Genomic DNA, 12,116 nt, shown 5'->3' with positions numbered 1-12,116 from the left:
CTGTAAGAAGACTGAATTGCCCATAATTACAGTTCATATGGTGGTCTTTGTGTTTGTTAGGAGGAGAAAGATGAGAAACTAATCAGATAAAACGTTTGGTGCTTTGGCGCCCGTCAGCAGTAGTAATGGAGCTCTGTTCGTCTCTTCTGTTCAACTTATTCATGCTGCCTGATTCATAGAATAGGGCTTGTGTATCAGAGTGCATCATGGGACTCTTGGTATGCGATATGCTGCTATATTGAAAAGAGTCGTAGTACTGTAGGATTTAGTAGAATAGCAAAAATGCACCACAATGTACGGGCGGGGAGAATCCTTTCCACCTGAACAACTGGTATTATATGAGTGCTGTTGTTTGCATTTGTATTTTTTTGGATGGTCTCTAATGGTTTCAAAATGCTTTTTCCAGACATCATGTGTCCTTCTAGAACGATGGTCTAAAAGGAAATGCCTGGTTAGTGGTGCTGTCATCACACAAAGGGTTTATAATATATATATATATATATATATATATATATATATATATATATACAACTTTATCAAACTAACTAGAAGCACATTTATTGAAAGCATCACAGCAGATTGCACACAGTAGACTGAGTCAAACCACAACCCCCAAAATAGACCTTGTATAACTTAAAGGCTTTTGCTGTAAAAGCCCAGCAGTTCTGTGGTTTCACTCCTGTACTTCCTGTCCTCCAGAGAGAACGTCCTACTGTTAACACAACGATTCATCTGCTGAAGAGGAAGTCCACTTAATGTTTTCCTACGGAAGATTAACATCAGAGACGTTTCAAGGTCACTCCTACCCCAAAATAAATCACTATCGCTTCCTCATTCCCAAGAGGGGTTAAACATGAGTTACAAATCCACTCAGATCAGTTTCTAGTGAGGATGGAGATCTGATCACCCTGCATGAATCACTGAGACACTGCAGTCAATGCAGTAAATCACTTGCGAACTGGAGGAAGACACACACACACACACACACACACACACACACACACACACACACACACACTGCAGATGAGCCTGTTAACGCATTAACGATATGACAAAAGTTGATGTGTAACTTTTCCGTATTCAAATATAATAAAACGACCAGCACTATCTTTATATTCTGCTGTGTTGTGTGATTACATAATCCTAAATGTTTCGAGGAATGTTCAAACCCAGAGAGGTGCCTAACATTCGGTCAATGATGTCCAGTTCCCTGAACTTAGAGAGAAACAATGTTTGTTTAGAGATCTAGCCTACTGCAATGTGCTAGGAAAATAATTTGCTGTGTGAAAATGATTAGTTTAACGCCACAGTCAAATCTTTTGTGTGTGCTTGCGTGCATGCTTTTGTGTGTGTGTGTGTGTGTGTGTGTGTGTGTGTGTGTGTGTGTGTGTGTGTGTGTGTGTGTGTGTGTGTGTGTGTGTGTGTGTGTGTGTGTGTGTGTGTGTGTGTGTGTGTGTGTGCGCGCGCGTGTGTTGATGTGTATGTCCCCTAGCCCTAACTAAAACCTATCCATCCCAACCTGACACCGAACGGTTTGTGATGACTGAGCACCCAGCCCGGGTACCACTGGTGACTCTGGAGCAGGTGAGGCGGCACACCTGTTGTTTATTAAACCATCCTGGTCACAGGTTCAACCAGCCGTCAACACACAGAGAGAGAGAACAGGCCAGCTCTGAACACCTGCTTTGACCGTCACAACTCAAACAACCCTGCAATAAACCAGTTCCACATCTCCAACCTGGTGTGAAGGGCCCCAGGAGAGATGCCTAGCTGGCATAGTGTAGCAGGGTGGGCCAGGACAGTAACATCTTTAACTTAAACTTTAACTTAACCATCTCTAACCTCGTACCTAAACTAACCATCTCTAACCTATCGCCTAAATTAACCATCTCTAACCTCGTACCTAAACTAACCATCACTAACCTAGTAACTTAACCATCTCTAACCTCGTACCTAAACTAACCATCTCTAACCTAACGCCTAAACTAACTTATCTCTAACCTCGTACCTAAACTAACCACCTAAAGCCTGACTCTGCTCTCCTCTGGGTGATGAAGCCTTCCCGCTCGAGGGGAAATGGAGGCGTGCGCGTGGGGGGGGGGGGGGAGGTTACCGGAATAACGGCGTCATTCATCGACAGCACTTCATCACGGCGGCTCCTCTGACAGGCTGACCTTTCGGGTGGCATACGATGCCGTACTCCTCCTTGATGTATGCTAACGACATCCAGCTCAGCTAACCCCTGAGCCTGCTGTTCCTCCGAAACATCCTCCATCCCGTAGCATCACCCATGACGCAGCATCACCGATCACTTAGCATCATTCATCACGCAGGGTTCAAAGTAGCAGAAGCTCATTAGACACTGGACCATCCAGAGCAGATAAGGTTAGTGCTGAGTCTGTAGGCGGTCCACGGGAGGCCGGTCTGGTTCTCTGAGTCATGGTTTGGACCCGCTCCTGTTATAGGGAGAGATGAGTCTCCAGTCCCACTGATGGATCCTCGCTGTACAACACAGCCTCCTTCAGACCACCCAGATGGTACGGAGAGCAGGCTTCACCTCAGTGTGGTCTGATGTACTGTAGATGTAGTGTGGTAGAGGACAGCGCTGTGATCTGAGGAAGGCGGAAACGTGTGGTGGTCATTGTGCTCTGTCACCATCACACCACCACACCAACCACACGCCCGCCAACCCCAACACCACCCCCACCACCACCATCACCAGACCACACCACCACCACCACCACACCGCCACAACCACACCACAACCACACCACCACCACCACCACACCGCCACAACCACACCACCACCATCGCCACAACACAACCACCACTGTGTTCCAGGGGAGAAGCCATGTCCTCCTATCTTCAGTGGGGTCCACAGGGAGGGAGCTAGTTGAGGGGAGGGGAGCTCTCCTCCTATTGGATGAGTGTCTCCTCGATGACTATCCGACCAGCGCAGACCCACAGGTCCTGGCTCGCTTAATATTTCCAACAAAGATGTGCTGCAGAGATTACTTTTGAACTACATGCACAGCTGTCCAGACCCTCATGTCGGCTGTTTTCTTTTCCTTTCAGTTTGTTTTCGAGAGCGATGAGAGCCATTAAAGAAGCCATCAAAAAAGGCCTTTCTGCAGAATGTGGACTCAGAATGCAGCAGCGACCCAGACACAACTCAACAACCATTTTGTTTATGGTCCAGACAAGCTCACTTAACGAGCTCGGAACTGACTGAAGTGGCCGGATTAAAGTTCTTCGAGGCTTCATTGAGCAGAGCCAGGGTTTGGATGTTTTCGTCTTCACTTGCAACCTTCAGCAGTGTCAGACAACCGCCTGTCAGCGACCAAAGCACCTCCTCCTCCACCTCCCTCGCCCGAGGGAGCTGGAGGAGGAGGGTGGAGGACCTTGACCAACCCCTTCAGAAGCACTTTATGGTCCTCTGCCTCTGTCTCGGCCGAGGGAGGTGGAGGAGGAGGGTGGAGGAGCTTCAACAACCCCTTCAGTAGCAGTTTATGGTGTTTATGAAAGAACAACTGAGAAGTTAAAAACACGCCCGCCTAACGACCACTCGGAACACACACTTCATTCAGGATCCAAAACACCAACAACATCGTGTTTATTCTCGGTCCTCGTCGGATAAGTTCTACACAAGCTGTGTATCAGATGTGTATAAACGTGCAAGATGTACAAAAAAGGGTAATAGCTCTGTATATTAGTAGTATATTGATTAGATAAACCATGCCTAATAAACAAAGTGGTAATCGTGCAAGCTCACCGACATTAACGCTGCCAGGGTTTGGGGTTCAATTCCCAATGGGCCAAGCCATGCTACATGACGTTGCAGTCATGTTGTGGTCTAAAGGCACAGTGTATCGTGCGTTCCCCTTTATGTCTCCCTCTCCATCTGGGATCAGATGACTCTGTGCTCTTCCGGCAGCTCTGGTCCCCAGAGCACCTCCTTTGTGAGTGTGACCCACATGAACGATCTCCAGGGGCCCTTTTATTCATCGAATACTGTTCATTCCCAAGAAGGGTCTCGGGCTCTTTGTCACCTCTGCGGTGCTGTGACGACGGCCGCAACACGAGAAGTGACGGATGGGTCTGGTTCCCGCATGGCAGTTGGTTGGAATTTTGCTGGTACAGGGAACGATGATGGCCCTGAGAACTGGCTCCAACCCTGGCTCTGTAGCAGTCCCCTGAGCGTGGGCTCCCCGCCTTGCCCCTGAGCAGGCTCACGACCGCAGCCTCCCCACCGGCTCCTACGCGGGCTCCTGAGCATGGCTCCTGAACCCCGGCTCCCCACCTTGCCCCTGAGCGCCAGCTCCCCACCTGGCTCCTAAGCGGGCCCCTGAGGTTGAACAAAATGGCTCACTGCCCGGCTCTCGGCCGCCCGCTTTCACGCGCCCCGGGCTCCTGGCCTGTCCCTCTGTCTGCGTAAACACTCTGCGGTGGACCGCCCCGCTGCCACTCTCTACTCTCTCTCCACAGTCAGGGCCGTTAAACCGAGGGGCAGACGGGCTCCGGTCTGTTAGAGAGAGAGAGAGAGAGAGAGAGAGAGAGAGAGAGAGGAGTGTGTTTCTGTTCAGGCGCTGGTCTCCTAGAAGGCCTTGAATGTTAAGCAGAATAAATCTTCCTTCCCATTCAGTGTCAATCACAGTTCTTGAAATCAATCAAGCATTGTGGGCCACTTTGCAGCCCAGAATACATGTTGTGTAATTTATATGTTGTGTCCAGACCACAACTGTTTGTGTCGAGTTCCTCTTCTGAATGTGGGTTTTACTGGTTTTATAGACCAATAGAAAGCCTGTCAGAGGAATGGCCGCTATGCAGACCGAACTACCCGTAAAAACTTTACAATCCCAGCCCTCCATGTTCACGGTCAGATCTCTCAGGTGAGACCAGAGGGCAGATCAATCTACTGCTCACCAGTGTTCCCAGCATTGGGCTCCCTCTTGGGTCTGGGAAGGCCCTTTATTTGGAAAATCCATATACCAAAATATATATAGATATAAAAATCATATAACAATAGTTGTGTTGTTGAAACCCTACTTCTAACATTTCAATAGACACTATTTAAACATGTTAAAGTGTTGTGTTTATATTTTCTCTACACTTATATTTGTTGAAGACTTACGCAGCCATCCGTTACAACTTGAGCAATAGTCATGCACAACTTGTTTTACCTTCTTCTCATAAACCTTGAGAAGGCTGACGGAGTTTTATAACCCAAACTAGTGACTGTGGACGCAGAGCTGCAGTGTTGATTGGACGGCACGCCACTAGGGGGGCTATAAAGAGAGGTAGGAGGCGGTAGAGAGCAGCAGAGTTGAGCAACATTCGTGTTGTTTGCGTGATGGTCGCTCTCTGCGGCCGCCCACTGGGACCTGAGGAGGAGAGGGGGGTCTTATTACTGGACCGGGAGGAGGACAGACCACATTAACTCTGTCATCCTTCGACACGGAGATGGAAGTCTGTTCACGGTGTGTGTGAGGTTTTGCTGGTTATTTTAACAACTTGTTCCCGACATGGCTGAAGACGAATACAAATGGATTTATTATTGAACTTGAAGCTTACAAGGTAGGTTGGTTTTATTGGGGTTTTTAACACGCCTGCCGTTTATTGCGTGCTTAAGTTTGTGCGTGTCGTGGGGTCCAGTATTTAGATGTTTTGCGTTATCATTAATTAGCGCATTTTTAATTTAAAACATGGTCATTGCAAACCGGGTTTATATTTTTCGACTTTTGTTGGTAGGGCCACATTTGTCTCATGCAGGCCTTCAGTTAATCTGTACCCTATATGTTTTAAAACCTTTAAAATATGAATAGCCTAATATAAAAGTGGGATGACACAGGATTCGCAGAAGGTGTGTCGAACAATATCTGTTTAAACTCTTTAATATTGAGTCACTAATCTGTTTACATTTCACCCTTTGTACCGATCTAACCGCACCTCCACCGGAGGTCTCATTACCTGCAGTTAAATCTTGATCAACACATACAAATTATCGGACTTTTTAATTCTATATAATAATAGTTTTATAGTTAGGGTATTATAGACCTACAATTGAAGTTCTTAAGGATGAATTATAAGATGTAACCCTAAATCTAAAAATATATAAGAGTTTAAGTTATCTGATTTTCACTTTGCATAAAAGGCAGTAACTTATGCAAAGACATAATTCAGTATCCCCTTCAGAGAAGTCTATTTTGCATTTGATTGACAGTAAATCTGATATTTCAACGGTAGGACAACACATATTTTTATAAACATTAGGCCTACTACACTGTTGGCCTACCAGAAGAAGATATGTAGCCTCAACCCAAATACTGGCCCTTTGATTATCAGTCATCTGTTTGATTTCATGGCACTATGAAACACTTCAATCTGTCCTCCTTCCGCCCCTTTTTTAAAAGCCTGTTTTTTAAAAGTTTTAGACATGATCCCCACCTCTCTGCCACATCGGACCTATGTTTGAATATAGGCCTTGTATGCATGCAGGCTTACTTAAGAATCCAAAGGCACTTTTGTACGCAGTGATATCTTTAAACACGTCTGAACTCGACTGAACCCGGGCTGGAAATGAATCCGAGCTCCTCGAAGAATGCAGGAGCTTCGGTTCATCTGATTAATTTTTCGAAATGTTGTGATAAATTAATGTAACTATGATACATTTAGTTTAGAGTAAAAATGCATACGTATCTTTCCTGAGTAGCCTAAACAATAAGGTGACTGTCATGTTATTAGCAGGAGTTTATAATAATACAATTACAAACATATAAATAAATACAATTATTTAATAATACAATTATAAATGGCTGTTATTTTAATGGTTGTGTCCTTAAACTTAACTTAAACTTAAACCTGTTTGACCTTCGGTGTTTGTCTGAATGGTTCTGTGTGCGATGCATAATGTCTGCGGTCTGCGGTACTAATCCTGTAAGCAAGACTCCACAAACCTCTAAGCTCCACAGCTGAAACCGGGTCAACACGTTTTTGTCTGACCTCTGACCTTCAAGGGTCAACGAGTTTGTGTGTCTCTGACCTCTGACCTTCAAGGGTCAACCAGTGTGTGTGTCTGACCTTCAAGGGTCAACCAGTGTGGGTCCCACCTCTGACCTTCACCACCTCTCCCCATCAGTGACCTCTGACCCCCGGAGGCCCCATGAGCTGGCCATGCAGCGCTCCAACGCCTCCTCCCTCCTCTCCAACCTCAGCCTGGGGGCCCCCCCGACGCCGGACCCCGGACCCCGCTGGCACAATGGCAGCGAGCAGGTGCCAACGGCGGCGGGGTTGTCCATGACGCTGGGCATCCTGTCCAACGTGGTGGCCCTGCTCATCCTCGCCAAGGCCTACAACCGCTTCCGGCGCCGCTCCAAGGCTACCTTCCTGCTGCTGGCCAGCACACTGGTGGCCACCGACCTGGTGGGCCACGTCATCCCGGGGGCGCTGGTGCTGCGGCTCTACCTGACGGTAGGGCTGGGCGATTCATCGAATTTTGATCGGGATTTAAATGTTTGCGTCAAACAACCCAAAATTAACATAATCCAAGTTTTGGTTTTTTTTGGGGGGGGATTTTTTTAAAAAAAATTTATAGAAAGGGCAGAACAGCTGGATACATATCTGTATATTATTTTAGATTGGAACAATTTATTTTTGACCATTTAATGTATTTTTCATGTTCTCAGTTACAACGTTTTTTTTGGGAGAGAAATGCTGAATAAATAGAACATGTTTTCAAACTCAAAAATAATCGTTTGAATAATCGTGATTCAATATTGACCAAAGTAATCGTGATTATGATCTTTCCCATAATCGAGCAGCCCTACCTGACTGGGTCCCGTCTTGGTCCGGAGGGCACCCCGGAGCCCCCCGACGCGGCCTGCCTGTTGCTGGGCGGCAGCATGGTGTTCTTCGGCCTGTGCCCGCTGTTCCTGGGCAGCGCCATGGCGGCCGAGCGCTGCCTGGGCGTCACGCGGCCGCTGCTCCACGCGCGGCTGGTCACCACCGCCCGCACCCAGCTGGGCGTGGCCCTCATCTGGCTCGGGGCACTGGGAGTGGCCCTGCTGCCCGCGCTGCGCCTGGGGGCCTACAGCCCGCAGTTCCCCGGGACCTGGTGCTTCATCCACGTGCTGGGGGCCGTGGGGGGCTCCGACGTGGCCCTGGTGGGGCTGTTCTCCGGCCTGGGGCTGGCCTCGCTCTCCGTCTCGCTGCTGTGCAACACGGTGAGCGGTGTGACGCTGGTCAGGGCCCGCCTCCGCCAGCGGAGCTGCTCTCAGCGCCGCTCCGCCAAGTCACATGACATCGAGATGGTGGTGCAGCTGCTGGGCATCATGGTGACGTCCTGCATCTGCTGGAGCCCCCTGCTGGTAGGTCTGGGAACTACGACATGTGTCTGGAAACGCAGCAGTGATTAGTTTGTTGTCGGTGTAGGACAGTGCTCTGTGTCAAGTATGAAAAGAATGCTCTGTTATAGATGTGGATTTTCCACAGTACAAACTATGATCTATAAACATGTGGAAGTCTTTTACAACACCCTGACAACACATGAAACAATGTCCTGTTGTTGAAACCGAGTGTGAGGGAGAATTAGACCTGAGGGATGATGGTTGAGTCTTTCCGAGAAAGTGGACTTAACACCAACCTTCATAAAATCATCATCATATTAGTAGATTTGTCATCAGTCTTAGTCATCAGTATATAGTAAGGTTTCATTAATCACAACAAGACATAGGCCTATACTTTCCACATCCAGGAATATTCAGCTTACATTTTTAATATCTAGCTGTGTACAAAATAAGTGAAATTTTTTATTAACATTATTAATACTTAATATTTAATACACCTATAATTTATTAATATAATAAATAAAGTAAGATATATTCAATACATATCAAATGTTACTATATTAAGAATAAATATTATTAGTGATATACCTTCTAAGTATAGCAATATACCTTCTAAATAGTAATATTTACTTTTAATATAGCAATATATATTGTAATCTACCTTCTAAACGTGATGGTTAGTGGACTGCCTTTATGTCATTGTGCTTGAGGTAACAGAGGGAATTCCAAAGGTATTTTCAGCCTCACTTTCACCCGTTCAAACATCTGACCACAGTGACAGCTCGTGAGGGGAGGTTATGATGCCTTGCCCAAGAGCAGCTCAACAGCTTGAGACAGGATGGGGTTCAACCAGCAGCCCAGCTGTCAGACTCTCCCTGCTGATCTACTGTCCCCTTCAGAGGCGTTGATCTGAGGGGTCAGAGGACGTCGTTAAAGTGCCATCTGGGTGGTATATTGCCGCTTTTCCACTGCATGGTACCAGCTCGACTCGACTCGACTCGACTCGACTCAGCTCGCATTTTTGGCGTTTCCACCGCCAAAAACATGGTATCTGGTACCTGAAGTGGCTGCTTTTTCTAGTACCGCCTCGCTCTAGGTTTCAAGCGGCTGAGCCGATGCTAAAAGGTGACGTCGGCAGACGGCCGGCCACTGATTGGCCAGAGAGTGTGACGAAGTCACGAGAGCGACATGGCAACCATGCTGGTAACAGCCATAGCAGCGCCGCAGCCAACATATTCCACTTCTTCAACTTCTTCAACGTGCCAGCTAATAATAGTAATGTTATCGATGTCCTCCATTGTTGTTATGTGGGTTCTCTCCATGTGTGGGTTGCGTAGGTGTTGTTTGCGTCGCGTACAAAAATACGTCACGGCCCTTTCGCGCAGCCGACCCCGCCCACGTCCAGGAGGTACTATTTGCGGTGGAAAACGACCCGTGCTGCTGCCGTGTCGAGTCGTGTCGAGTCGAGTCAAGTCGAGTCGAGCTACATGTGCGGTGGAAAAGCGGCATTAGACCCCCGGCCCTGAAGAGGGGCCAGGATGGAGCTACACTCAGCAGGGGGGCCTTACTCACAGAGGCAGGCCCCTCCACTCCACCTATAGAGAGGGAGAGACAGACAGACAGACAGACAGACAGACAGACAGACAGACAGACAGACAGACAGACAGACAGACAGACAGACAGACAGACAGACAAACAGACAGACAGACAGACAGACAGACGTATTTAACAATGATTCTTTTATAACTACATGTAGTTCTTAATGATGAATTATAAGACGTTCCCCTGGGGGGGGGGGCACATGGCAAGGGGGGGAGCTATTTCATATACGCCTCCATTACCATACTGGAACATAACCATGACCCCCACCGAAGGGTCTGTCTAACACACCGGTCCAGGTCCTGGTGAACAGCTATCTATCAGACGTGTTTTCGTACGACCCTAGGACCTCATAACCCCTGACCTCTAACGTGTCGTGCTTAGTCCGACCCCTTCAGTCTCTCCTGACCCCTGACCTCTAACATGACCCCTGACCCCTTACCCTAATTTTCCCCTGCAGGTGTTAGTCTGTCGTGGCCCCTGACCCCTAACCCGTCTGACCCCCTGCAGGTGTTAGTCTGTCCTCCTGACCCCTGACCCTTGACCCTTCTCCCCCCCTGCAGGTGTTCGGCCTGATGTCAGTGAGCCGGTCGTGGCGGGGGGCCCTGGGCGCCGACATCACGTACTACAGTGAGCTGATGAGGGTGGGCGTCCGGTTGGCCACCTGGAACCAGATCCTGGACCCCTGGGTCTACATCCTGCTGCGGCGCGCCATCCTGCGGCGCATCTACCGCCTCACCAAGCGCCACGCCAGCTTCAGGGGCGGGGCCTTCCGCTCCTCGCGCTGGGAGGCCAGCTCCTTCGTCAGCTCCGAGAAGAGCACAGCCAATAGGATGTGAGGGGGGGGCGGGACCACGGTTCCTTCGTCAGCTCCAAGAAGAACAGGGCCAATAGAATCTGACTGGGGGCGGGACCCCAGCTCCATCGTCAGCTCCGAGAAGAGCAAGGCCAATAAGATCTGAGGGGGGGCGGGACCACAGCTCCATCGTCAGCACGGAGAAGAACAGAGCCAATAGGATCTGACCAGGGGGGGCGGGACCACAGCTCTGAGGCGGGGCGGGACCAGGGGGCTGGGGGCTGGAGATTGGACGCAGCATTCGTCACTTTAAACCAAACTGACTTTGGAACTTAGTTGATTAGAGAAGTGGCAGCTTATTCACAGTGTTGAACCAAAGGCACCAACCAGTGGTGTGGATGTTTTAGCGCTGAGTTCGTCCAGGGTCTGATGTTGGAGAACGAGGGGTGATAAGAGTGAACTGTCGTAGGAACGCGAGCAGTCGGGAGATGGCTGTGGGTTAGAGGGTTATTTTTGACAGACTCAAACCATCCAACATCGGATTTCGTAAAAATATGCAACAAAGCAAAAAAAATGAAGATTCTATTGATTGAAAAAAGCTAATCCAATGGCATGATGGGAGGTTTTCCAGGGAATAGGCAGATCTCAGTGTCCCGTCCAGTCTTAAAGCTAATGTCTGGAGCTCAGTGCTTCGGAAGGAGAGGAGGTATATTATAAGGGCTCTACTGGCCCTGCTCACCTGTAAATAACCACACAAAGTGTACAGAGCTTACTGTGACAGTGTTGTGTGGGACTGGTCTACAGTGATGTATATGTGAAGTGGAGGCACCAAACCGTGTATTTCGTGGTATTTATTTTGAGTACCCAGTTGTATGGGTACTCATAAGAAGCTGTAGCTGTTGAATGTAATATACTGAATTAAAATATATATTATATGTTACTTTTTGGGTCTTTTCATCCGTTTCATCCGTTCCTGCTTGGCCAGTTGTAGACTCTCTGAAATACTTGCAGATCACAATATATATTATAAATATAACAATAATAATATGTTCATGATATATCTATGTCTATATAATATATGTAAAACACTATATATATTATACAGAAACACACACACACACACACACACACACACACACACACACACACACACACACACACACACACACACACACACACACACACACACACACACACACACACACACACACACACACACACACACACACACACACACACACACACACACACACACACAGAGTATTGGGGTACACTCGTCTCCTCATCCCCTAAATCTACCTCGTCCCTAGCAGACTGTTATAAATTGCTGCCACCGTTTGGTCCAATCATAAACCTTGTGCGGCCTCCCGTCCAATCAT

At 48.1% G+C, this 12,116-nt stretch overlaps 1 protein-coding gene across 1 annotated transcript; it reads left to right on the top strand.

Annotated features, from left to right (window-relative positions):
• The first annotated feature begins 5,333 nt into the window (after positions 1-5,333).
• LOC130397402 (prostaglandin E2 receptor EP1 subtype-like) lies at positions 5,334-11,738 on the top strand. Its single transcript, XM_056604849.1, has 4 exons — positions 5,334-5,574; positions 7,136-7,467; positions 7,818-8,363; positions 10,505-11,738. Exons 2-4 carry the CDS (start codon positions 7,171-7,173, stop codon positions 10,778-10,780), a joined length of 1,119 nt encoding a protein of 372 aa, XP_056460824.1. The 5' UTR covers positions 5,334-5,574; positions 7,136-7,170; the 3' UTR covers positions 10,781-11,738.
• The last annotated feature ends 378 nt before the right edge of the window (positions 11,739-12,116 follow it).

The sequence above is a fragment of the Gadus chalcogrammus genome, chromosome 2 (genome assembly GCF_026213295.1).
Source record: "Gadus chalcogrammus isolate NIFS_2021 chromosome 2, NIFS_Gcha_1.0, whole genome shotgun sequence".
Classification (NCBI taxonomy): domain Eukaryota; kingdom Metazoa; phylum Chordata; class Actinopteri; order Gadiformes; family Gadidae; genus Gadus; species Gadus chalcogrammus.
Note: the sequence above shows the minus strand (reverse complement) of the source record. Positions and strands in the feature narration are given on the sequence as shown.